The sequence below is a fragment of the Bombina bombina genome, chromosome 4 (genome assembly GCF_027579735.1).
Source record: "Bombina bombina isolate aBomBom1 chromosome 4, aBomBom1.pri, whole genome shotgun sequence".
Classification (NCBI taxonomy): Eukaryota; Metazoa; Chordata; class Amphibia; order Anura; family Bombinatoridae; genus Bombina; species Bombina bombina.
This window is the reverse complement of record NC_069502.1, coordinates 927,713,212-927,740,223: the sequence shown is the minus strand read 5'-3', so window position 1 is coordinate 927,740,223 and position 27,012 is coordinate 927,713,212. Positions and strand designations below refer to the sequence as shown.

The 27,012-nt window shown below is 40.5% G+C and overlaps 1 protein-coding gene across 2 annotated transcripts in view; it reads left to right on the top strand.

The window, feature by feature from the left end:
* MTR (5-methyltetrahydrofolate-homocysteine methyltransferase) overlaps window positions 1-27,012 on the top strand; it is a 600,857-nt gene that overhangs the window by 491,853 nt on the left and 81,992 nt on the right. For both annotated transcript variants that reach the window (XM_053711885.1, XM_053711884.1), the window contains one exon: window positions 3,763-3,838. In XM_053711885.1, the coding sequence (XP_053567860.1) occupies window positions 3,763-3,838 (76 nt within the window). The remainder of the gene's footprint in view (window positions 1-3,762; window positions 3,839-27,012) is intronic.

The window sequence follows — 27,012 nt, the reverse complement described above, 5'->3', positions numbered from 1 at the left end:
CTAATAATGTAAATAAATTGTAAATAAACAACATCCTTGCAGCACACTAAACATCGAGAGTGCAAGGTGATCAGCTTGTGTTAGGCTGCAAGCCTATAACCATTTCGTGAAAAAAAGGATTTTTGAGGGTAAAAACTGCAGTAAAAGCCCATAAATAAACTGGAGTATTAATGAGCCCCATGTCTTCTATAGTTAACCCTTCTCATAGTAAGTTAAGGTCATTAAGAGGCACACTGTCAGTTTTTCGCTCTGCCTATGTTGTTGTAGTAGCGGACTGGCTTTTTTCCATACACACAGCTCAAAGTGCCACAGATTAGGAGCCGCTATCCATTTGGAGAGGATCCACTCTGAGGGGGTTTCTCCCGTGTCCAATATAAGTATGTCCTTAAGCAGGGCAAATTTAGATGGTAAGTCTGCAGGTCCGGCTACCCATTCTGCATGCTGATCACTTATATAAAAGGGCTCAGTGGTAATATCAGCAGCGTCTGCAATCATAACATGTGAGGATGTGGACTGGGACGTGCCGTTCAGCTCAAATGACAGTAAGTCGACACATACCTCATGTTCCACGCTGTCATCCAGCAAGCGAGTATACACCTCTGCCCCCGCAATACAATTAGGCCAAGCCTGTAAATTTTGAGCTCCTTTCCGTTCCGTGGAGGGCCAGAGTATCATGCGAGAGTGTGGGATCAGCAGTGCAATTGAGAATATCTATGCTAGGTCGCTCATCTACAAGAGGTGCCTGAGTCGAATGAAGTGGTTCGCTTGCGGTAATCTGAGGTTCACTAGACCTGTTCTGTGAGAGCTTGTATGCCAATATATGTTGGTGGTTCTTTTCAAGAGGTAGATTACCATTAGTTGGTAAAAACGCCAGAGTCAACTCACGCTCCAATCTCTGGAAGTGAGTAAGTAGCAGGTGTTGTACGCTTATCTCCCAGTTAAAAGTCATGCTCCTTATCCTCCACGTGGGAGAGAAGACGGTAATCCCTAGAAGGCCTGATTTTTAAACAGCCCAATAACCAGTTGTTTTCTCCTTTATAGCTTTTGTTTAATGCCTCAGGGGTCCTCGTCCTCCTCTCTGGGATTAGGGATATCCTTGAGATATATTAGTGATGGGCTGACGGTCAAATTGAATAAAATTGTAAGTAATATCAGCAGAGCTGAAGGAAAGTGCGACCGTACAGATCCCAGGCTAGCTCCGCCCCCCATCTATTCTTGTTTTTGTTTATAGTAATACAATATTTTTATTCTTCTCTTGTTGAGATGTTTTTCTTTCATGTCTAACATTCCTTGACCCTTATAACTTGCTCATGGATTTTCTTTCCAGATTTGTTGGGTTGTTCTCTGCTGGGGCTGGATGTCTTATTATTTATTGACATCTTACTTGTCTGATTTGGCTGCCATCGGGTGGCAGTTCAATCTAAATGAATTTAAATGTGTATGCTCTCAATCTCTTTTATGGTAGATTATTACACTTTAGATGGCATGTTAATCACTTCTTGATAATTTATCATAGCATATATATTATATGTCTTAGTTTGTTATCCTGTTCTGTACAGTTTTTTTTTCTGTATTTTTGCCTCTCTCATTGAGAGACTTTCTATTTATCCTTTTCATGTTTTTGATCCTTTTTATGATGGGGTCTTATTTCAACACGCATGTTGCCATGTATCATAGTTTTGTGTTTTAAGGACACGGCTTTATCTTCCCTCATGTTGAGGTGAGATTTTATGTGTGTGACATTGTATGGTGTTAAATTTCTCTCTTCCTTCGGTTATCTTGGAAATTGATATTTCTCCTGCTCGCAGAGTTTCTGAACTTTCGACTGCAGTGTGAATCCCTGTCCATAATTTTCTCGCGGATAAGGCGATCCTCCGTTCTTAGGTTTTCTTCCTAAGGTGGGGTCGGTTCGCAACATACATTTCTTCCTTTTCACCTAATTCTTCTCCGAAGGAGCATCTGTTGCATAACCTGGATGTTGTGTGTGTGCTCTGAATTTCTATCTACAAGCAACTAGAGATTTATTTATTTTTCAGTCTATTGCTCTTTTTGTCGTTTTATCTGGTAAGCGTAAGGGTCGGAAGGCCTCTTATGCTTTTCTTTCTCTCTGGTTGAGAATCGTTCGGTTAGTTTACGAGTCAGCTGGTCACTGCCTCCTGAGAGAATTACGGCTCATTCCACTAGGGCTGGGGGGGTTTTCCTGTATTTTCTAAGGGGAAGCTTCTATGACGCAAATCTGCAAGGAGATCACTTGGTCCTCATTGCATTCTTTTCCAAATTCTACAAATTTTATCTTTTGCCTCGGCTGAGGTGTCTTGGGAGAAGGGTTCAAGCGGCGGTGCCTTCTATTTCGATCCGTCTGTGGTGTTCTCCCTCCCTTCCATTGTGTCCTCTAGCTTGGGTATTGGTTCCCACTAGTAATTCGAATGGATTAGTGGACTCTCCATGCCAATGGGAAAGAAAACAAAATTTATGTGTACCTTTTAAAGGGACAATATACACTCATTTTCTTATAACTGCATGTAATAGACACTACTATAAAGAATAAGATGCACAGATACTGATATAAAAATCCAGTATAAAATGGTTTAAAAACGTACTTGGAAGCTTTCAGTTTAGCTCTGTTGAAAAGGTAGTTGGAAAGCCCACTGCAAGTGGGAAATAAGACACTCCCCCTTCTTTTGCATATGAAAATACCCTTTACACAAACAGGAGCAAGCTGGAGAAGGTAGCTGACGGTATTCAAATAAAACTTTGGGGCTTGGTTAGGAGTCTGAAAATCAGAGCAATGTTATTTAAAAATAAGCAACATTATACATTTAAAAAAAAAAAAAAACTTTATGGGCTTTATAAATAGATCATCTACAAAATATTTATGCAAAGAAAAAGTGTATAATGGCCCTTTAAATTATTTTCTTTCCTTGGTGTGGAGAGTCCATGACCTGCCCTTAATTTGAGTTAAGTTGGCTTTTTTTGTATAAACCTCAGGCACCTCTATACCTCTCCTGGGGTGCTCTTTACCTCCTCCTGCTGGCCAGGATTTGAATATCCCACTAGTAATAAGAATGGATTTGTGGACTCTCCATGTCAAGGAAAGAAAATAATTTATCAGTTAAAGGGACACTATACCCAAACATTTTCTTTATTGATTAAGGTAGAGAATATAATTTTAAACAACATTCCAATTTACTTCTATTATCTAATTTGCTTTATTCTTTAGATATACTTTAATGAAGAAATAGCAATGCACACAGTGAACCAATCACATGAGGCATCTATGTGCAGCTACCAATCAGCAGCTACTAAGCATATGTAGATATGCTTTTCAGCAAAGAATATCAAGAGAATGAAGCAAAACAGATAATAGAAGTAAATTAGAAAGTTGTTTATAATTGTATGCTCTTTCTAAATCATGAAAGAAAAAAATTGGGTTTCATGTCCCTTTAAGCATAAATTTTGTTTTTCACCACAGCCATCCATGCCCCCACTAAATGTTCATGGGTGCATTTCAATTTTAGTAAAAGTTTCAAAAGCAAACACATGCTGTGAATGCCTTAAATTACATTTAAGTTTGACTTGTTGCAAATATTAATATTATTTTGAGGTAATCACTCCCTATTCTGATTTAACATATCATTGATTTGTTGATGTGTGATAAATGTTATATAATTTTAGAATACGAGTAATTTGCGTATTGTGTGGAAATTAAACAAGAAGATGTTCTAAAAGGAAGTTGAAACTTGATGTTTTTAATTCTCACAGGAAAGAAGATATCTGACATTAGAACAAGCACGGAATAAAGGATTTCACATTGACTGGTCTTCTAATCCGGCACCAAGTAATTTTTTTTTATTTTTTTTTTTAAATCAAGCTTTATTTACAACATTGTCACTTTTAGCTTAAAGGGACATGAAACCCAAAAAAAATCTTTCATGATTTAGGTAGAACATACAATTTTAAACAATTTTCCAGTTTACTTCTATTATCAAATTTGCTTCATTCTCTACTGGTTTCTAAACTGAACACATGGGTGAGCCAGTGACATTCGGGGGGTGTGTGTGTGTGTGTGTGTGTATATATACACAGCCATCAATCAGCTTCTAGAACCTAGGATAACAAGCAAAGGAAGCAAATTAAATAATAGAAGTAAATTGGAAATTTGTTTAAAATTGTATGCTCTGTCTAAATCATGAATCTCTAATAATGACTTTACTGACCCTTTAAGCTATGGAAATAGTAGCAATGGGTATTCCATATCATGAGTTTCCACAGACTCAATCTAGATGGGTACTATTTTGGATTTTATTGCTGTTTGAGATTTGTGTGTTGCGCAAGAGTAGGAGGCGGTACTGCACCTGGGAAACCTCATGCAATGATAACATCGATCAGTGGACATACAGCATCCGCTTACCTCAAAGATGGGGCTATATTGAGAATAATTCTTACAAAATGATTTTCTATTCTATTATTTTCTACTTGGTGGGTTGATATCTTCTAACCACTGGAGTAGAAACCGTCAGAGAGTGGGAGTTGCCATCTTGTATATACCCCTCTTTCATTTCACAAAATGATCCGTTATACATAGTGAAAAGTCTTTGCAACATTCTTTCATTATTTTACATTCCTTTCTTGTAATTTAAATCTAAAAATAGCAATTCTCCGCTGCCCCAGAGATGCTAAATGAGTTTTATGAAATATAGAGCCCTGGCTCAACTACATGAAGCATAGAGATTGCTTGGTCTGTAAAGGAGCTCATTTTTGTGTGTCCCTCATTGGCCACAACAAGAGAGATTAGATAAACAACATCAGGAGACAGAATTGCAGTTTTAAAGACTTTTAAAACATTTAAGGGACAATTTTAATCAACTTTCCAATTTACTTCTATTATCAAATTTGCTTCATTATTTTGTTATCCTTTGCTGAAGGAACAGCACTGCACTACACATCTAGTTAGCCAATCACAAGAGACAAATGTGTGAAGGCACCAGTCAGCAACTAGCTTTCACTAGTGTAGGAAATGCCATATTCTTTTTCAACAAGTGGGATACCAAGAGAACAAAGCACATTTTAAAATAGAAGTGAATTTAAGTGTCATAAAATTAAATGCTCTCTCTGAAAAAAGCAAGTTTATTTTTGACGATCCTATCCCTTTAAAGGGACAGTCAACAACAAAATTGTTATTATTTAAAAAGATAGACAATGCCTTTACTACCCATTCCCCAGCTTTGTACAGCCAACATTTGTATATAAATATACGTGAGCCATATAGATAACATTGTGCTCACGCCCATGGGTTGTGCACAACACAGCAGTAGTTGGCTAAAATGCTAGTCAATGGATAAAAAAATAATAATAAAGGGCTCCATTTATCAATCATTTGGGAAATTCTCCTTTCTGTTCTCCTATCAGTTCTCTACAGCTCGCCTATGGAGAGGCGCACATGTGCGCCCGTATTTATAATAAAAGTAGTTTTTTCTCCATAGGAGAGCTGAGGAGAAATGATAAATTTCTCCAGTCGGATTAGTAACTTCTCCTTATTTATCACTAAAAATAAGCAACTATTCTCCATGTCAGACATATATAAACCAATAGAAATATTTATACAGCCTGCCTAGTAGCTTTAACGCCCCTCTTCAGCAAACTTTCATATAAGAAAATAGATCTACATTTTCATTGTTTTTGTGCTTACATTTTAGCGCTTTTTTATATCTTATTTCTTTTACAAAGATATGACGAGTCCACAGGTTTCATCCTTGCTTGTGGGATTTATCCTCTTGCTAACAGGAAGTGGCAAAGAGCACCACAGCAGAGCTGTATAAATAGCTCCTCCCTTCCCTCCCAATCCAGTCATTCTCTTTGCCTGTGTTAGTAATAGGAAGAGGTAAAGTGAGGTTAGTTTTAGATTCTTCAATCAAGAAGTTTTTTATTTTAAAATGGTACCGGTGTGTACTATTTTCCTCAGGGAGAGATGGTTATGGAATGAAGACATTTTTCTGCCCTGACTTTGATGATCTTAGCAGACGTTACTAAGATCCATTATGGTTCCCACAGAGCTTCTGAAGGTAGTACAAGAGAAATCTTCAGTGTGGAGAACGGTGTCATGCTACAAGCAAAAAAAGGTATGTTCAGTCTTTTATTTCTGAGGAGACTTGTTGTATCAGAACTGGCTGACATATTTTCCCTGCAAAGGAAGGGGTAAGCAGTAGACCTGTGGGAAATTGAAGGTGTTACTGAAAGTACTGTGTTTATACTTATTGCTAATACGGTTTGCATATTTATATAGGGCTTGACACTGGGAGAGGCAGCTTGACATGTATATGTTTTTATCACAGATTGATGTTAGATTAATGTATGTTCTGGGGAGACCACATGGCTTTTCTTGTCAAACCGCTTCCCATGTGGTTAGGCTGAGTGTTGATGTGACGTCCTTGATGGGCGGGGCCTATTTTCGCGCGCTCAGACACGCAGTTTTCTTTGTCTAAGAAGGCAGCAGGCATTAGCTCCGGTGGAGCCTACAGTTGGTTTGCAGTCACCGGATCATTGTCGAGTCAGTTTTCAGTACCCTGGGGCAGGTAGAGCTGTGGCGAGGTGCAGGGGTCATTTTCATTATTAAAAAGTATATTTTTGCATTAAAATGTCTCTTGTGGGATAATTTTTCCTTTGCTTATGGGGTGCAATAATTTTTGGACAAATTAAAGTGTTCTATATAACTGTGTAATGTTTTTAGTGCAATTTGGGAGAAATTGTTGTGCTTTTACTTCTTAAAGGCGCAGTACGTTTTTTTCTAAAGGTTGTTTGAATCATTATATCAGGTGATTTACGACTATTGTGGCTATTGTTAGTCTGTTTAACATGTCTGAACCTGCAGAATCTCCTTGTTCTATGTGTTTAGAAGCCATTGTGGAACCCCCTCTTACTTTGTGTACCTCTTGTACTGAAAGGGCCTTACAATGTAAGAAGCATATTTTAAGTAAAGAAAGTGTGCCTGAGGATGATTCTCAATCTGAAGAGAATCAGGATGTGCCGTCTAATACTCCCCAAGTGTCACAACCATTAACGCCCACGCAAGTGACGCCAAGTTCATCAAATGCGTCTAATTCTTTTACTCTGAAGGATATGGCTGCAGTTATGTCAACTACCCTTACAGAGGTATTATCTAAATTACCAGTCCTACAGGGTAAACGCAGTAGGACAGGAATTAATGTGAATACTGAGTCCTCTGATGCCTTGTTGGCTATTTCCGATGTGCCCTCACAGGGATCTGACTTGGGGGTCAGGGAAATTTTGTCTGAGGGAGAACTTTCGGATCCAGGAAGTATGTTACCTCAGACAGATTCAAATGTTATGTCCTTTAAATTTAAGCTAGAACACCTCCGCCTGTTACTTCGGGAGTTATTAGCGACTCTGGATGACTGTGACCCTATTATGGTTCCGCCAGAGAAGTTTTGTAAGATGGACAAATATCTAGAAGTACCCACTTACACTGATGTTTTTCCGGTTCCTATGAGAATTTCGGAAATTATTAAAATGCAGTGGGACAGACCGGGCATACCTTTTTCTCCCCCTCCTAATTTTAAGAAAATGTATCCTACATCAGACACCGTTCGGGACCATTGGCAGACTGTCCCTAAGGTGGAGGGAGCTATATCTACCCTGACTAAACGTACAACTATTCCTATTGAGGACAGTTGTGCTTTAAATGACCCTATGGATAAAAAATTAGAGGGTCTTCTAAAGAAGTTATTTATTCATCAGGGTTTCCTCTTACAACCGACAGCCTGCATTGTTCCAGTGACCACTGCAGCGGCTTTCTGGTTTGATGCCTTGGAAGAGTCTCTTAAAGTTGAGACCCCCTTAGAGGATATTTTAGATAGAATTAAGGCTCTCAAGCTAGCTAATTCTTTTATCACTGATGCCGCCTCTCAAATTGCTAAGTTGGCAGCTAAAAATGCAGGATTTGCCATTTTAGCGCATAGAGCGTTATGGTTAAATCGTGGTCTGAGGATGTCATCTAAATCAAAGCTCTTGGCTATTCCTTTCAAGGGTAAGACCCTATTCGGGCCTGAGTTGAAGGAAATCATTTCTGATATTACTGGAGGTAAAGGTCATGCTCTACCTCAGGATATGTCTTTTAAGAATAGAGGTAAACAAAATAATTTTCGTTCCTTTCGGAATTTTAAAGGAGTGCCCTCTTCTTCCTCTTCCTCCACAAAGCAGGAAGGGAATTTTGCTCAGGCCAAGTCCGTCTGGAGAACCAACCAGGCTTGGAACAAGGGTAAACAACCCAAGAAGCCCACTGCTGCTACCAAGACAGCATGAAGAGGTGGCCCCCGATCCGGGTCCGGATCTAGTAGGGGGCTGACTTTCTCTCTTTGCCCAGGCTTGGGCAAGAGATGTTCAGGACCCCTGGGCACTGGAAATTGTGACTCATGGGTATCAACTGGAATTCAAAAATATCTCCCAAGGGGGAGATTTCTTCTTTCAAGATTGTTTGTAGACCAGACCGTTGTGTAAAAGACCTCTCTACTATGGGGGTAATTCGTCCCGTTCCAAGTCTGGAACAGGGGCAGGGATTTTACTCAAATCTCTTCGTGGTTCCCAAAAAGGAGGGAACTTTTAGACCCATTTTAGATCTCAAGAGTCCCATCGTTCAAGATGGAAACTATCCGAACAATTTTACTAATGATCCAGGAGGGTCAATTTATGACTACCGTGGACTTGAAGGATGCATACCTTCATATTCCTATTCACAAGGGTCATCATCAGTATCTAAGGTTTGCCTTCCTGGACAAACATTTTCAGTTTGTGGCTCTTCCCTTCGGGTTAGCCACAGCACCCAGGATCTTCACGAAGGTTCTAGGGTCCCTTCTGGCGTTTCTCAGGCCGCGGGGCATAGCATCGGCATTTTATCTGGACGATATTTTGATTCAGGCGTCAACTTATCACACGACGAGCTCTCTTACAAACACAGTATTGTCCTTTCTGAGAACTCACGGATGGAAGGTGAACCTAGAAAAGAGTTCACTAATTCCTCGGACAAGGGTTCCCTTCTTGGGAACTCTGATAGTTTCTGTAGAAATGAAAATATTTGATGGAGGTCAGAATGTCAAAAATTCTAAATACATGCCGAGCCCTTCAGTCCAATCCTCGGCTATCAGTGGCTGTGTATGGAGATGATTGGATTGATGGTGGCGGCAATGGACATCATTCCATTTGCTCGTTTTTATCTCAGACTACTGCAACTGTGCATGCTCGAACAGTGGAATGGGGACTATGCAAATTTATCTCCTCTGATAAATCTGGATTGAGAGACCAGAGACTCTCTTCTTTGGTGGTTGTCGCTGGATCATCTGTCCCAGGGGACGTGCTTCCGCAGACCCTCTTGGGAGATAGTGACAACAGACGCCAGCCTTCTGGGCTGGGGTGCAGTCTGGAATTCCCTGAAGGCTCAGGGTGTATGGACTCGGGTGGAGTCTCTGCTTCCAATCAATATTCTGGAATTGAGAGCAATATTCAATGCGCTTCAGGCGTGGCCTCAGTTGGTTTCGTCCAAATTCATCAGATTCCAGTCGGACAACATCACGACTGTGGCTTACATCAATCAGGGAGGAACGAGGAGTTCCTTAGCGATGATGGAAGTATCCAAAATAATTTTGATGGGCGGAGACCCACTCTTGTTATCTGTCAGCAATCTACATCCCAGGAGTGGACAACTGGGAAGCGGACTACTTAAGCCGCCAGGCTTTTCATCTGGGGGAGTGGGAACTCCATCTAGAGATATTTGCCTCACTGATTCTCCAATGGGGCAGACCGGAATTGGATCTGATGGCGCCTCGACAGGATGCCAAGATACGGATCAAGGTCGAGGGATCCTCAGGCCGAACTAGTAGTTGACTTGGCAGTGCCTTGGTCGTTCAACCTAGCTTAGGCGTTTCCACCATTTCCTCTCCTTCCCCGGGTGATTGCTCGGATCAAACAGGAGAGAGCTTCGGTAATTTTAATCGCACCTTCGTGGCCACGCAGGACTTGGTATGCAGATCTAGTGGACATGTTCTCTTTGCCTCCATGGAAACTCCCAGTGAGACAGGACCTTCCCATTCAAGGTCCTTTCCAATATCCAAATCTAATTTCTCTGCAGCTGACTGCTTGGAGATTGAACGCTTGATTTCTTTCATGTAATTAGCCAGAGTCCATGAGCTAGTGACGTATGGGATATACATTCCTACCAGGAGGGGCAAAGTTTCCCAAACCTCAAAATGCCTATAAATACACCCCTCACCACACCCACAAATCAGTTTTACAAACTTTGCCTCCTATGGAGGTGGTGAAGTAAGTTTGTGCTAGATTCTACGTTGATATGCGCTCCGCAGCAGGTTGGAGCCCGGTTTTCCTCTCAGCGTGCAGTGAATGTCAGAGGGATGTGAAGAGAGTATTGCCTATTTGAATTCAATGATCTCCTTCTACGGGGTCTATTTCATAGGTTCTCTGTTATCGGTCGTAGAGATTCATCTCTTACCTCCCTTTTCAGATCGACGATATACTCTTATATATACCATTACCTCTACTGATTCTCGTTTCAGTACTGTTTTGGCTTTCTACTACATGTAGATGAGTGTCCTGGGGTAAGTAAGTCTTATTTTCTGTGACACTCTAAGCTATGGTTGGGCACTTTTATATAAAGTTCTAAATATATGTATTATCAAAAAATCAGGAAATAAGCCAAGCACCAATAAGTAAAAATAAAACTTAGAACTTTATTTTGACATTTAAAACGAAGAATTTAAGCGATAGAGAGTATGGGTAACCCCCCAATAAAGACTAACGCGTTTCGGCTAGGAGAGCCGTACTCATAGTCCCTAAAACCATTGAAAACACACTGACTTAAATACCCAGTGTTACATCATGATAGGTTGGACAGTTAATTGAAATTTAAAGGTATATTCTCTATCGTAGATTCACATCATATAGTGTTTTATTCAGCATATTGCTAGATATTGGAATTACCTTACAAAATTCCTTTAAGTGTCCAAAAAAGGGGGGGATTAGGGTTGATCATGTTTGTATAAATTTAAATTCATTTATAAAGTATTAACAACAAATTGTACCTTACTATAGGATTATTTACATCAGTAAAAAGATCAGTATACATATGGTTTACAAACCATCCAAAGGATCCTAATGCACCCTAACAAATATCCAAAAGTGTCTGTACATAATAATAATAATAAAAAATTATATATATACTCAAATCCCAAAATTGAGCCTATGACAAGAGATATGGCCAAAAAGTCCAAATTTATCTATTTGTTTATCAATACCTAAAAGATTGAGAAATATGTGAATGGAAAAATAGAACCAAAGTTCTATGTTAGGGTGCATTAGGATCCTTTGGATGGTGTATACACATAGAATATACTTTTTTCATTATCATTTTTTCATTATCATTTTTCATGTATCTTTATTATATTTTGTATATCTAGGTTCATGATGCAGTTTGTAAACCATATGTATACTGATCTTTTTACTGATGTAAATAATCCTATAGTAAGGTACAATTTGTTGTTAATACTTTATAAATGAATTTAAATTTATACAAACATGATCAACCCTAATCCCCCCCTTTTTTGGACACTTAAAGGAATTTTGTAAGGTAATTCCAATATCTAGCAATATGCTGAATAAAACACTATATGATGTGAAACTGCGATAGAGAATATACCTTTAAATTTCAATTAACTGTCCAACCTATCATGATGTAACACTGGGTATTTAAGTCAGTGTGTTTTCAATGGTTTTAGGGACTATGAGTACGGCTCTCCTAGCCGAAACGCGTTAGTCTTTATTGGGGGTTACCCATACTCTCTATCGCTTAAATTCTTCGTTTTAAATGTCAAAATAAAGTTCTAAGTTTTATTTTTACTTATTGGTGCTTGGCTTATTTCCTGATTTTTTGATAATGCCATTTTACCACTAGCCAGCACTTTCTGCATAAGCCCACCGGATCGACTATCTGTGAGGAGGTAAAGGAAAGCTGTTTTTCCCTCTTCGGAAGTTTCACCTATGGTAATTTCAAACCCTACCTATATAACACAACCTTGCCAGTACTATATGACTTTTTAAAACCTTCCGTTTATGCCCCCACTTTCAACTGTCAATACAAGTTCCTTGCCTTGGGTGATCAGTTGCAGCCTTTGGGGTACTGCAGGATAACGCCAGTACGCCCCTGATATCTTGAATACGCCCCTGGCCTGTGCCGGTGGTGACACGCAGGATACGTCACTATACTGGGCGTTCATTGGACAGGAGCCGGGTCGACACGTTGGACACGCAACGGAACTGTTTTGTTTGAACAACCAAGCGCTACAAGCCACAGGTATTCCCCGTCAGCAGAAGGACGCCGCTCGATCCGCGGTGGTGGACAGACTGAGGTCTGGAAGAGCGTGCGAATAACTGGTGAGATACGTTTAGCTTCTCCTGTTTTATTTCTGGGGTGACATAAAGCCGTGGAGTGGTACTTTGAACTGTTGATTGAAAAGAACTTTGTCATTGTGAGAGTGTGCATTACGGAAAGGTTTATAGAACTGGATATCTTATTTGATTCATTCTTACTATCATCTGGCGGTTGTAGTTATAAAGACAATTAATCTCTATCAAAGAAATGTAAAATGGGCATGAATTGGAATAAGTCAACAATTTACTTATGAATCCTAAGGTGTAACTACTTGATAAAATCCAGAGTTTCATATTTAAAGTTTGTGTTTCCGGTCCAAACCACAGTGGGGCTTAGTATATAAAGTCTAGTTGGGACTCTCTCTTTTTTGGTTTCTAAATATATGTATTCAAACATTTATTTGCCTTGACTCAGGATGTTCAACGTTCCTTATTTCAGACAGTCAGTTTCATATTTGGGATAATGCATATGAATAAATCAATTTTTTTCTTACCTTAAAATTTGACTTTTTTCCTTGTGGGCTGTTAGGCTCGCGGGGGCTGAAAATGCTTCATTTTATTGCGTCATTCTTGGCGCGGACTTTTTTGGCGCAAATTTTTTTTTTCCGTTTCCGGCGTCATACGTGTCGCTGGAAGTTGCGTCATTTTTTACGTTTTTTTGCGCCAAAAGTGTCGTCATTTTTGGCGCCAAAAGCATTTAGGCGCCAAATAATGTGGGCATCTTTTTTGGCGCCAAAAGCATTTAGGCGCAAAATAATGTGGTCGTCTTTTTTGGCGCTAAAAAAATATGGGCGTCAGTATTGTGTCCACATTATTTAAGTCTCATTATTTATTGCTTCTGGTTGCTAGAAGCTTGTTCACTGGCATTTTTTCCCATTCCTGAAACTGTCATTTAAGGAATTTGATCAATTTTGCTTTATATGTTGTTTTTTCTATTACATATTGCAAGATGTCCCAGATTGACACTGAGTCAGAAGATACTTCTGGAAAAACGCTGCCTGGTGCTGGATCTACCAAAGTTAAGTGTATCTGCTGTAAACTTGTGGTATCTGTTCCTCCAGCTGTTGTTTGTAATGAATGTCATGACAAACTTGTTAATGCAGATAATATTTCCTTTAGTAATGTTACATTACCTGTTGCTGTTCCGTCAACATCTAATACTCAGAGTGTTCCTGTTAATATCAGAGATTTTGTTTCTAAATCCATTAAGAAGGCTATGTCTGTTATTCCTCCTTCTAGTAAACGTAAAAGGTCTTTTAAAACTTCTCATTTTCTCCAACATAGGTGTGTCCGGTCCACGGCGTCATCCTTACTTGTGGGATATTCTCTTCCCCAACAGGAAATGGCAAAGAGCCCAGCAAAGCTGGTCACATGATCCCTCCTAGGCTCCGCCTACCCCAGTCATTCTCTTTGCCGTTGTACAGGCAACATCTCCACGGAGATGGCTTAGAGTTTTTTAGTGTTTAACTGTAGTTTTTATTATTCAATCAAGAGTTTGTTATTTTGAAATAGTGCTGGTATGTACTATTTACTCAGAAACAGAAAAGAGATGAAGATTTCTGTTTGTATGAGGAAAATGATTTTAGCAACCGTCACTAAAATCCATGGCTGTTCCACACAGGACTGTTGAGAGCAATTAACTTCAGTTGGGGGAACAGTGAGCAGTCTCTTGCTGCTTGAGGTATGACACATTCTAACAAGACGATGTAATGCTGGAAGCTGTCATTTTCCCTCTGGGATCCGGTAAGCCATGTTTATTACGATTGTAAATAAGGGCTTCAAAAAGGGCTTATTAAGACTGTAGACTTTTTTTGGGCTAAATCGATTGATTATTAACACATATTTAGCCTTGAGGAATCATTTTATCTGGGTATTTTGATATAATAATATCGGCAGGCACTGTTTTAGACACCTTATTCTTTAGGGGCTTTCCCAAAGCATAGGCAGAGCCTCATTTTCGCGCCGGTGTTGCGCACTTGTTTTTGAGAGGCATGGCATGCAGTCGCATGTGAGAGGAGCTCTGATACTTAGAAAAGACTTTCTGAAGGCGTCATTTGGTATCGTATTCCCCTTGGGGCTTGGTTGGGTCTCAGCAAAGCAGATACCAGGGACTGTAAGGGGTTAAAGTTCAAAACGGCTCCGGTTCCGTTATTTTAAGGGTTAAAGCTTCCAAATTTGGTGTGCAATACTTTTAAGGCTTTAAGACACTGTGGTGAAAATTTGGTGAATTTTGAACAATTCCTTCATGTTTTTTCGCATTTGCAGTAATAAAGTGTGTTCAGTTTAAAATTTAAAGTGACAGTAACGGTTTTATTTTAAAACGTTTTTTGTACTTGTTATCAAGTTTATGCCTGTTTAACATGTCTGAACTACCAGATAGACTGTGTTCTGAATGTGGGGAAGCCAGAATTCCTATTCATTTAAATAAATGTGATTTATGTGACAATGACAATGATGCCCAAGATGATTCCTCAAGTGAGGGGAGTAAGCATGGTACTGCATCATTCCCTCCTTCGTCTACACGAGTCTTGCCCACTCAGGAGGCCCCTAGTACATCTAGCGCGCCAATACTCCTTACTATGCAACAATTAACGGCTGTAATGGATAATTCTGTCAAAAACATTTTAGCCAAAATGAACACTTATCAGCGTAAGCGCGACTGCTCTGTTTTAGATACTGAAGAGCATGACGACGCTGATATTAATATTTCTGAAGGGCCCCTAACTCAGTCTGATGGGGCCAGGGAGGTTTTGTCTGAGGGAGAAATTACTGATTCAGGGAACATTTCTCAACAAGCTGAACCTGATGTGATTGCATTTAAATTTAAGTTGGAACATCTCCGCGCTCTGCTTAAGGAGGTATTATCCACTCTGGATGATTGTGACAAGTTGGTCATCCCAGAGAAACTATGTAAAATGGACAAGTTCCTAGAGGTGCCGGGGCTCCCAGAAGCTTTTCCTATACCCAAGCGGGTGGCGGACATTGTTAATAAAGAATGGGAAAGGCCCGGTATTCCTTTCGTCCCTCCCCCCATATTTAAAAAATTGTTTCCTATGGTCGACCCCAGAAAGGACTTATGGCAGACAGTCCCCAAGGTCGAGGGAGCGGTTTCCACTTTAAACAAACGCACCACTATACCCATAGAGGATAGTTGTGCTTTCAAAGATCCTATGGATAAAAAATTAGAAGGTTTGCTTAAAAAGATGTTTGTTCAGCAGGGTTACCTTCTACAACCAATTTCATGCATTGTCCCTGTCGCTACAGCCGCATGTTTCTGGTTCGATGAGCTGATAAAGGCGGTCGACAGTGATTCTCCTCCTTATGAGGAGATTATGGACAGAATCAATGCTCTCAAATTGGCTAATTCTTTCACCCTAGACGCCACTTTGCAATTGGCTAGGTTAGCGGCTAAGAATTCTGGGTTTGCTATTGTGGCGCGCAGAGCGCTTTGGTTGAAATCTTGGTCGGCTGATGCGTCTTCCAAGAACAAGTTACTTAACATTCCTTTCAAGGGGAAAACGCTGTTTGGCCCTGACTTGAAAGAGATTATCTCGGATATCACTGGGGGTAAGGGCCACGCCCTTCCTCAGGATCGGCCTTTCAAGGCAAAGAATAAACCTAATTTTCGTCCCTTTCGTAGAAACGGACCAGCCCAAAGTGCTACGTCCTCTAAGCAAGAGGGTAATACTTCTCAAGCCAAGCCAGCTTGGAGACCAATGCAAGGCTGGAACAAGGGAAAGCAGGCCAAGAAACCTGCCACTGCTACCAAGACAGCATGAAATGTTGGCCCCCGATCCGGGACCGGATCTGGTGGGGGGCAGACTCTCTCTCTTCGCTCAGGCTTGGGCAAGAGATGTTCTGGATCCTTGGGCGCTAGAAATAGTCTCCCAAGGTTATCTTCTGGAATTCAAGGGACTTCCCCCAAGGGGGAGGTTCCACAGGTCTCAGTTGTCTTCAGACCACATAAAAAGACAGGCATTCTTACATTGTGTAGAAGACCTGTTAAAAATGGGAGTGATTCATCCCGTTCCATTAAGAGAACAAGGGATGGGGTTCTACTCCAATCTGTTTATAGTTCCCAAAAAAGAGGGAACGTTCAAACCAATCTTAGATCTCAAGATCTTAAACAAGTTTCTCAAGGTTCCATCGTTCAAGATGGAAACCATTCGAACTATTCTTCCTTCCATCCAGGAAGGTCAATTCATGACCACGGTGGATTTAAAGGATGCGTATCTACATATTCCTATCCACAAGGAACATCATCGGTTCCTGAGGTTCGCATTCCTGGACAAACATTACCAGTTCGTGGCGCTTCCTTTCGGATTAGCCACTGCTCCAAGGATTTTCACAAAGGTACTAGGGTCCCTTCTAGCTGTGCTAAGACCAAGGGGCATTGCTGTAGTACCTTACTTGGACGACATTCTGATTCAAGCGTCGTCCCTTCCTCAAGCAAAGGCTCACACGGACATTGTCCTGGCCTTTCTCAGATCGCACGGATGGAAAGTGAACGTGGAAAAGAGTTCTCTATCTCCATCAACAAGGGTTCCCTTCTTGGGAACAATAATAGACTCCTTAGAAATGAGGATTTTTCTGACAGAGGCCAGAAAAACAAAACTTCTAGACTCTTGTCGGATACTTCATTCCGTTCCTCTTCCTTCCATAGCTCAGTGCATGGAAGTGATCGGGTTGATGGTAGCGGCAATGGACATAGTTCCTTTTGCACGCATTCATCTAAGACCATTACAACTGTGCATGCTCAGTCAGTGGAATGGGGACTATACAGACTTGTCTCCGAAGATACAAGTAAATCAGAGGACCAGAGACTCACTCCGTTGGTGGCTGTCCCTGGACAACCTGTCACGAGGGATGACATTCCGCAGACCAGAGTGGGTCATTGTCACGACCGACGCCAGTCTGATGGGCTGGGGCGCGGTCTGGGGATCCCTGAAAGCTCAGGGTCTTTGGTCTCGGGAAGAATCTCTTCTACCGATAAATATTCTGGAACTGAGAGCGATATTCAATGCTCTCAAGGCTTGGCCTCAGCTAGCGAGGGCCAAGTTCATACGGTTTCAATCAGACAACATGACAACTGTTGCGTACATCAACCATCAGGGGGGAACAAGGAGTTCCCTGGCGATGGAAGAAGTGACCAAAATCATTCTATGGGCGGAGTCTCACTCCTGCCACCTGTCTGCTATCCACATCCCAGGAGTGGAAAATTGGGAAGCGGATTTTCTGAGTCGTCAGACATTGCATCCGGGGGAGTGGGAACTCCATCCGGAAATCTTTGCCCAAGTCACTCAGCTGTGGGGCATTCCAGACATGGATCTGATGGCCTCTCGTCAGAACTTCAAAGTTCCTTGCTACGGGTCCAGATCCAGGGATCCCAAGGCGGCTCTAGTGGATGCACTAGTAGCACCTTGGACCTTCAAACTAGCTTATGTGTTCCCGCCGTTTCCTCTCATCCCCAGGCTGGTAGCCAGGATCAATCAGGAGAGGGCGTCGGTGATCTTGATAGCTCCTGCGTGGCCACGCAGGACTTGGTACGCAGATCTGGTGAATATGTCATCGGCTCCTCCTTGGAAGCTACCTTTGAGACGAGACCTTCTTGTTCAGGGTCCGTTCGAACATCCGAATCTGGTTTCACTCCAGCTGACTGCTTGGAGATTGAACGCTTGATCTTATCGAAGCGAGGATTCTCAGATTCTGTTATCGATACTCTTGTTCAGGCCAGAAAGCCTGTAACTAGAAAGATTTACCACAAAATTTGGAAAAAATATATCTGTTGGTGTGAATCTAAAGGATTCCCTTGGGACAAGGTTAAGATTCCTAGGATTCTATCCTTCCTTCAAGAAGGATTGGAAAAAGGATTATCTGCAAGTTCCCTGAAGGGACAGATTTCTGCCTTGTCTGTGTTACTTCACAAAAAGCTGGCCGCTGTGCCAGATGTTCAAGCCTTTGTTCAGGCTCTGGTTAGAATTAAGCCTGTTTACAAACCTTTGACTCCTCCTTGGAGTCTCAATTTAGTTCTTTCAGTTCTTCAGGGGGTTCCGTTTGAACCCTTGCATTCCGTTGATATTAAGTTATTATCTTGGAAAGTTTTGTTTTTAGTTGCAATTTCTTCTGCTAGAAGAGTTTCAGAATTATCTGCTCTGCAGTGTTCTCCTCCTTATCTGGTGTTCCATGCAGATAAGGTGGTTTTACGTACTAAACCTGGTTTTCTTCCAAAAGTTGTTTCTAACAAAAACATTAACCAGGAGATTATCGTACCTTCTCTGTGTCCGAAACCAGTTTCAAAGAAGGAACGTTTGTTGCACAATTTGGATGTTGTTCGCGCTCTAAAATTCTATTTAGATGCTACAAAGGATTTTAGACAAACATCTTCCTTGTTTGTTGTTTATTCCGGTAAAAGGAGAGGTCAAAAAGCAACTTCTACCTCTCTCTCTTTTTGGATTAAAAGCATCATCAGATTGGCTTACGAGACTGCCGGACGGCAGCCTCCCGAAAGAATCACAGCTCATTCCACTAGGGCTGTGGCTTCCACATGGGCCTTCAAGAACGAGGCTTCTGTTGATCAGATATGTAGGGCAGCGACTTGGTCTTCACTGCACACTTTTACCAAATTTTACAAGTTTGATACTTTTGCTTCTTCTGAGGCTATTTTTGGGAGAAAGGTTTTGCAAGCCGTGGTGCCTTCCATTTAGGTGACCTGATTTGCTCCCTCCCTTCATCCGTGTCCTAAAGCTTTGGTATTGGTTCCCACAAGTAAGGATGACGCCGTGGACCGGACACACCTATGTTGGAGAAAACAGAATTTATGTTTACCTGATAAATTACTTTCTCCAACGGTGTGTCCGGTCCACGGCCCGCCCTGGTTTTTTTAATCAGGTCTGATAATTTATTTTCTTTAACTACAGTCACCACGGTACCATATGGTTTCTCCTATGCAAATATTCCTCCTTAACGTCGGTCGAATGACTGGGGTAGGCGGAGCCTAGGAGGGATCATGTGACCAGCTTTGCTGGGCTCTTTGCCATTTCCTGTTGGGGAAGAGAATATCCCACAAGTAAGGATGACGCCGTGGACCGGACACACCGTTGGAGAAAGTAATTTATCAGGTAAACATAAATTCTGTTTTTCAGATGAATTTTTAAATGAACATCATCATTCTGATTCTGATAATGGTTCCTCTGGTTCAGAGGATTCTGTCTCAGAGGTTGATGCTGATAAATCTTCATATTTATTTCAAATGGAATTTATTCGTTCTTTACTTAAAGAAGTCTTAATTGCATTAGAAATAGAGGATTCTGGTCCTCTTGATACTAAATCTAAACGTTTAAATAAGGTTTTTAAATCTCATGTAGTTATTCCAGAAGTTTTTCCTGTCCCTGATGCTATTTCTGAAGTAATCTCCAGGGAATGGAATAATTTGGGTAATTCATTTACTCCTCCTAAACGTTTTAAGCAATTATATCCTGTGCCATCTGACAGATTAGAATTTTGGGACAAAATCCCTAAAGTTGATGGGGCTGTCTCTACTCTTGCTAAACATACTACTATTCCTACGGCAGATAGTACTTCCTTTAAGGATCCTTTAGATAGGAAGATTGAATCCTTTCTAAGAAAAGCTTATTTATGTTCAGGTAATCTTCTTAGACCTGCTATATCTTTAGCGGATGTTGCTGCAGCTTCAACTTTTTGGTTAGAAGCTTTAGCGCAACAAGTAACAGATCATAATTCTCATAGCATTGTTAATCTTCTTCAACATGCTAATAACTTTATTTGTGATGCCATCTTTGATATCATTAGAGTTGATGTCGGGTATATGTCTCTAGCTATTTTAGCTAGAAGAGCTTTATGGCTTAAAACTTGGAATGCTGATATGTCTTCTAAGTCAACTTTGCTTTCCCTTTCTTTCCAGGGTAATAAATTATTTGGTTCTCAGTTGGATTCTATTATCTCAACTGTTACTGGAGGGAAAGGAACTTTTTTACCACAGGATAAAAAAATCTAAAGGTAAATTTAGGTCTAATAATCGTTTTCGTTCCTTTCGTCACAATAAGGAACAAAAGCCTGATCCTTCACCCACAGGAGCGGTATCAGTTTGGAAACCATCTCCAGTCTGGAATAAATCCAAGCCTTTTAGAAAATCAAAGCCAGCTCCCAAGTCCACATGAAGGTGCGGCCCTCATTCCAGCCCAGCTGGTAGGGGGCAGATTACGATTTTTCAAATAAATTTGGATCAATTCAATTCACAATCTTTGGATTCAGAACATTGTTTCAGAAGGGTACAGAATTGGCTTCAAGATAAGGCCTCCTGCAAAGAGATTTTTTCTTTCCCGTGTCCCAGTAAATCCAGCGATGGCTCAAGCATTTCTGAAATGTGTTTCAGATCTAGAGTTGGCTGGAGTAATTATGCCAGTTCCAGTTCTGGAACAGGGACTGGGGTTTTATTCAAATCTCTTCATTGTACCAAAGAAGGAGAATTCCTTCAGACCAATTCTTGATCTAAAAATATTGAATCGTTATGTAAGGATACCAACATTCAAAATGATAACTATAAGGACTATCCTGCCTTTTGTTCAGCAAGGGCATTATATGTCCACAATAGATTTACAGGATGCATATCTGCATATTCCGATTCATCCAGATCACTATCAGTTTCTGAGATTCTCTTTCCTAGACAAGCATTACCAGTTTGTGGCTCTGCCGTTTGGCCTAGCAACAGCTCCAAGAATTTTTACAAAGGTTCTCGGTGCCCTTCTGTCTGTAATCAGAGAACAGGGTATTGTGGTATTTCCTTATTTGGACGATATCTTGGTACTTGCTCAGTCTTCACATTTAGCAGAATCTCATACGAATCGACTTGTGTTGTTTCTTCAAGATTATGGTTGGAGGATCAATTTACCGAAAAGTTCATTGATTCCTCAGACAAGGGTAACCTTTTTAGACTCAAGACGTCATGACTCTGTCTCTGACAGACAAGAGACGTCTAAAATTGATCTCAGCTTGTCGAAACCTTCAATCACAATCATTCCCTTTGGTAGCCTTATGCATGGAAATTCTAGGTCTTATGACTGCTGCATCGGACGCGATCCCCTTTGCTCGTTTTCACATGCGACCTCTTCAGCTCTGTATACTGAACCAGTGGTGCAGGGATTACACAAAGATATCTCAATTAATATCTTTAAAACCGATTGTACGACACTCTCTGACGTGGTAGACAGATCACCATTGTTTAGTTCAGGGGGCTTCTTTTGTTCTTCCGACCTGGACTGTAATTTCAACAGATGCAAGTCTGACAGGTTGGGGAGCTGTTTGGGGGTCTCTGACAGCACAAGGGGTTTGGGAATCTCAGGAGGTGAGATTACCAATCAATATTTTGGAACTCCGTGCAATTTTCAGAGCTCTTCAGTCTTGGCCTCTTCTAAAGAGAGAATCGTTCATTTGTTTTCAGACAGATAATGTCACAACTGTGGCATACATCAATCATCAAGGAGGGACTCACAGTCCTCTGGCTATGAAAGAAGTATCTCGAATACTGGTATGGGCGGAATCCAGCTCCTGTCTAATCTCTGCGGTTCATATCCCAGGTATAGACAATTGGGAAGCGGATTATCTCAGTCGCCAAACGTTACATCCGGGCGAATGGTCTCTTCACCCAGAGGTATTTCTTCAGATTGTTCAAATGTGGGGACTTCCAGAAATAGATCTGATGGCCTCTCATCTAAACAAGAAACTTCCCAGGTATCTGTCCAGATCCAGGGATCCTCAAGCGGAAGCAGTGGATGCATTGTCACTCCCTTGGAAGTATCATCCTGCCTATATCTTTCCGCCTCTAGTTCTTCTTCCAAGAGTAATCTCCAAGATTCTGAAGGAATGCTCGTTTGTTTTGCTGGTAGCTCCAGCATGGCCTCACAAGTTTTGGTATGCGGATCTTGTCCGGATGGCCTCTTGCCAACCGTGGACTCTTCCGTTAAGACCAGACCTTCTGTCGCAAGGTCCTTTTTTCCATCAGGATCTCAAATCCTTAAATTTAAAGGTATGGAGATTGAACGCTTGATTCTTAGTCAAAGAGGTTTCTCTGACTCTGTGATTAATACTATGTTACAGGCTCGTAAATCCGTATCTAGGGAGATATATTATAGAGTCTGGAAGACTTACATTTCTTGGTGTCTTTCTCATCATTTTCCTGGCATTCTTTTAGAATTCCTAGAATTTTACAGTTTCTTCAGGATGGTTTGGATAAAGGTTTGTCTGCAAGTTCCTTGAAAGGACAAATCTCTGCTCTTTCTGTTCTTTTTCACAGAAAGATTGCTAATCTTCCTGATATTCATTGTTTTGTACAAGCTTTGGTTCGTATAAAACCTGTTAAGTCAATTTCTCCTCCTTGGAGTTTGAATTTGGTTCTGGGGGCTCTTCAAGCTCCTCCGTTTGAACCTATGCATTCATTGGACATTAAATTACTTTCTTGGAAAGTTTTGTTTCTTTTGGCCATCTCTTCTGCTAGACGAGTTTCTGAATTATCTGCCCTTTCTTGTGAGTCTCCTTTTCTGATTTTTCATCAGGATAAGGCGGTGTTGCGAACTTTTTTAAAATTTTTACCTAAGGTTGTGAATTCTAACAACATTAGTAGAGAAATTGTGGTTCCTTCATTATGTCCTAATCCTAAGAATTCTAAGGAGAGATCATTGCATTCTTTGGATGTAGTTAGAGCTTTGAAATATTATGTTGAAGCTACTAAGAATTTCCGAAAGACTTCTAGTCTATTTGTTATCTTTTCCGGTTCTAGGAAAGGTCAGAAGGCCTCTGCCATTTCTTTGGCATCTTTGTTGAAATCTTTAATTCATCAGGCTTATGTCGAGTCGGGTAAAACTCCGCCTCAAAGGATTACAGCTCATTCTACTAGGTCAGTTTCTACTTCCTGGGCGTTTAGGAATGAAGCTTCGGTTGATCAGATTTGCAAAGCAGCAACTTGGTCTTCTTTGCATACTTTTACTAAATTCTACCATTTTGATGTGTATTCTTCTTCTGAAGCAGTTTTTGGTAGAAAAGTACTTCAGGCAGCTGTTTCAGTTTGATTCTTCTGCTTATAATTTCAGTTTTTTTCATTATAAGATTTAAACTTTATTTTGGGTGTGGATTATTTTCAGCGGAATTTGCTGTCTTTATTTTATCCCTCCCTCTCTAGTGACTCTTGCGTGGAAGATCCACATCTTGGGTAGTCATTATCCCATACGTCACTAGCTCATGGACTCTTGCTAATTACATGAAAGAAAACATAATTTATGTAAGAACTTACCTGATAAATTCATTTCTTTCATATTAGCAAGAGTCCATGAGGCCCACCCCTTTTTTGTGGTGGTTATGATTTTTTTGTATAAAGCACAATTATTCCAATTCCTTATTTTTTATGCTTTCGCACTTTTTTCTTATCACCCCACTTCTTGGCTATTCGTTAAACTGATTTGTGGGTGTGGTGAGGGGTGTATTTATAGGCATTTTGAGGTTTGGGAAACTTTGCCCCTCCTGGTAGGAATGTATATCCCACACGTCACTAGCTCATGGACTCTTGCTAATATGAAAGAAATGAATTTATCAGGTAAGTTCTTACATAAATTATGTTTTGTGAATCCAAGGGCTTTTCATGGCGTAAGGTTAGGATTCACAAAATTCTGTCTTTTCTCCAAGAAGGATTGGAGAAAGGGTTATCAGCGAGTTCCTTAAAGGGACAAATCTCTGCTTTGTCAATTTTACTACACAAACGTTTGGCAGATGTTCCAGACGTTCAGTCTTTTTGTCAGGCTCTGACCATAATCAAGCCTGTGTTTAGACCAATTGCTCCACCCTGGAGTTTGAATTTAGTTCTTAATGTTCTTCAAGGGGTTCCGTTTGAACCTATTAATTCCATAGATATTAAGCGTTTATTTTGGAAAGTTTTGTTTTTGGTTGCTATTTCTTCTGCTCGCAGAGTTTCTGAACTTTCAGTGTTACAATGTGACTCGCCTTATCTTATCTTTCATTCTGATAAGGTGGTTATACGTACCAAACCTGGGTTCCTTCCTAAGGTTGTTTCTAATAAGAACATTAATCAGGAAATCGTTGTTCCTTCATTATGTCCTAATCCTTCTTCTAAGAAGGAGCGTAAATTGCATAACCTGGACGTGGTCCGTGCCTTGAAGTTTTACTTGCAGGCGACTACGGATTTCCGTCAATCTTCTTCATTATTCATTGTTTATTCTGGAAAGCGTAGGGGTCAGAAAGCTACGGCTACCTCTCTTTCTTTTTTGCTGAAGAGTATCATCCGTCAGGCATACAAGACTGCTGGACAGCAGCCTCCTGAAAGAATTACGGCTCATTCTACTAGGGCTGTGGCTTCCTCATGGGCTTTTAAAAACGATGCTTCTGTTGAACAGATTTGCAAGGCAGCAACTTGGTCATCTCTTCATTTTTTTTACAAATTTTACAAATTTGATACTTTTGCTTCTTCTGAGGCTGGTTTTGGGAGAAAGGTTCTTCAAGCAGTGGTGCTTTCCGTTTAGGTTCCTGTCTTGTCCCTCCCTTTCATCCGTGTCCTAGAGCTTTGGTATTGGTTTCCCACAAGTAAGGATGAAACCCATGGACTCGTCATATCTTTGTAAAAGAGAAGGAAATTTATGCTTACCTGATAAATTTATTTCTTTTACGATATGACGAGTCCACGGCCCACCCTGTCATTTTTTAAGACAGGTATATTATTATTTTATTAAACTTTAGTCACCTCTGCACCTTGGCTTTTCCTTTCTCTTCCTAACTTCGGTCGAATGACTGGATTGGGAGGGAAGGGAGGAGCTATATATACAGCTCTGCTGTGGTGCTCTTTGCCACTTCCTGTTAGCAGGAGGATAAATGCCACAAGTAAGGATGAAACCCGTGGACTTGTCATATCGTAAAAGAAATAAATTTATCAGGTAAGCATACATTTCCTTTTTTATGCCCAAATAGATATCATTTTTCTGCTCAGTTATTTATTATTTTTGCGCTCCATTATATATATTTTTCACTCCATCATAAATTATTATTGCGCTCCAATAACTATTATTATTGTGCTTTGTTATAGATAATTTTTGCACCTTGTAGAGCCCTTTTTTGTGTAACTGCTTCTACAACTAGTAGAGAATAGATTTCTAATGCTGTTCTCCACTGTAACTATGGAGAACTTTAATGCAGGAACTTGCAGGAGAACTTTCAGTCCTCCACAAGAGAATATAAATGATAAATTTGTAACTAGGAGAATTATGAGGAGAAGTATATGAAATACGACTAAAAATATCTTATTTAACCCTTGTTCTCCAAGGAGAGTTAGAACAGAGTAGGAGAATTTTACAGTCGAACTTGCCCAATTTTAGGCGTATTTTTGAATGATAAATAGGGGAATTATTTCTCATGAGAACTTTTAGGAGAAAATATAGGAGAATTGAAATGATAAATGGAGCCCAAAATGTTGTGATAAGTGGGGCTGTCAGTAGAGGCTTAGATACAAGGTAATCAAAGAGGTAAAAAGTATATTAATATAAACATGTTGGCTGTGCAAACCTGGGCAATGGATAATGAAGGGATTATCTATTTTTTTTAAAAACAATAACAATTTTGGAGTTGACTGTCCCTTTAAGCTTTTGTGCAAATCTTTTAAAATGTATTCATTATTTTTTTTAAGTAAAAAAGACTCTAATCTCCCTTTCTTTCATGTAATTAGCAAGAGTCCATGAGCTAGTGACGTATGGGATATACATTCCTACCAGGAGGGGCAAAGTTTCCCAAACCTCAAAATGCCTATAAATACACCCCTCACCACACCCACAATTCAGTTTTACAAACTTTGCCTCCTATGGAGGTGGTGAAGTAAGTTTGTGCTAGATTCTACGTTGATATGCGCTCCGCAGCAAGTTGGAGCCCGGTTTTCCTCTCAGCGTGCAGTGAATGTCAGAGGGATGTGAGGAGAGTATTGCCTATTTGAATGCAGTGATCTCCTTCTACGGGGTCTATTTCATAGGTTCTCTGTTATCGGTCGTAGAGATTCATCTCTTACCTCCCTTTTCAGATCGACGATCTACTCTTATTTATATACCATTGCCTCTGCTGATTTTCGTTTCAGTACTGGTTTGGCTTTCTACAAACATGTAGATGAGTGTCCTGGGGTAAGTAAATCTTATTTTCTGTGACACTCTAAGCTATGGTTGGGCACTTTATTTATAAAGTTCTAAATATATGTATTCAAACATTTATTTGCCTTGACTCAGGATGTTCAACATTCCTTATTTTCAGACAGTCAGTTTCATATTTGGGATAATGCATTTGAATCAATCATTTTTTCTTACCTTAAAAAATTTTGGACTCTTTTTCCCTGTGGGCTGTTAGGCTCGCGGGGGCTGAAAATGCTTCATTTTATTGCGTCATTCTTGGCGCGGACTTTTTTGGCGCAAAAAATCTTTTCTGTTTCCGGCGTCATACGTGTCGCCGGAAGTTGCGTCATTTTTTTGACGTCCTTTTGCGCCAAAAATGTCGGCGTTCCGGATGTGGCGT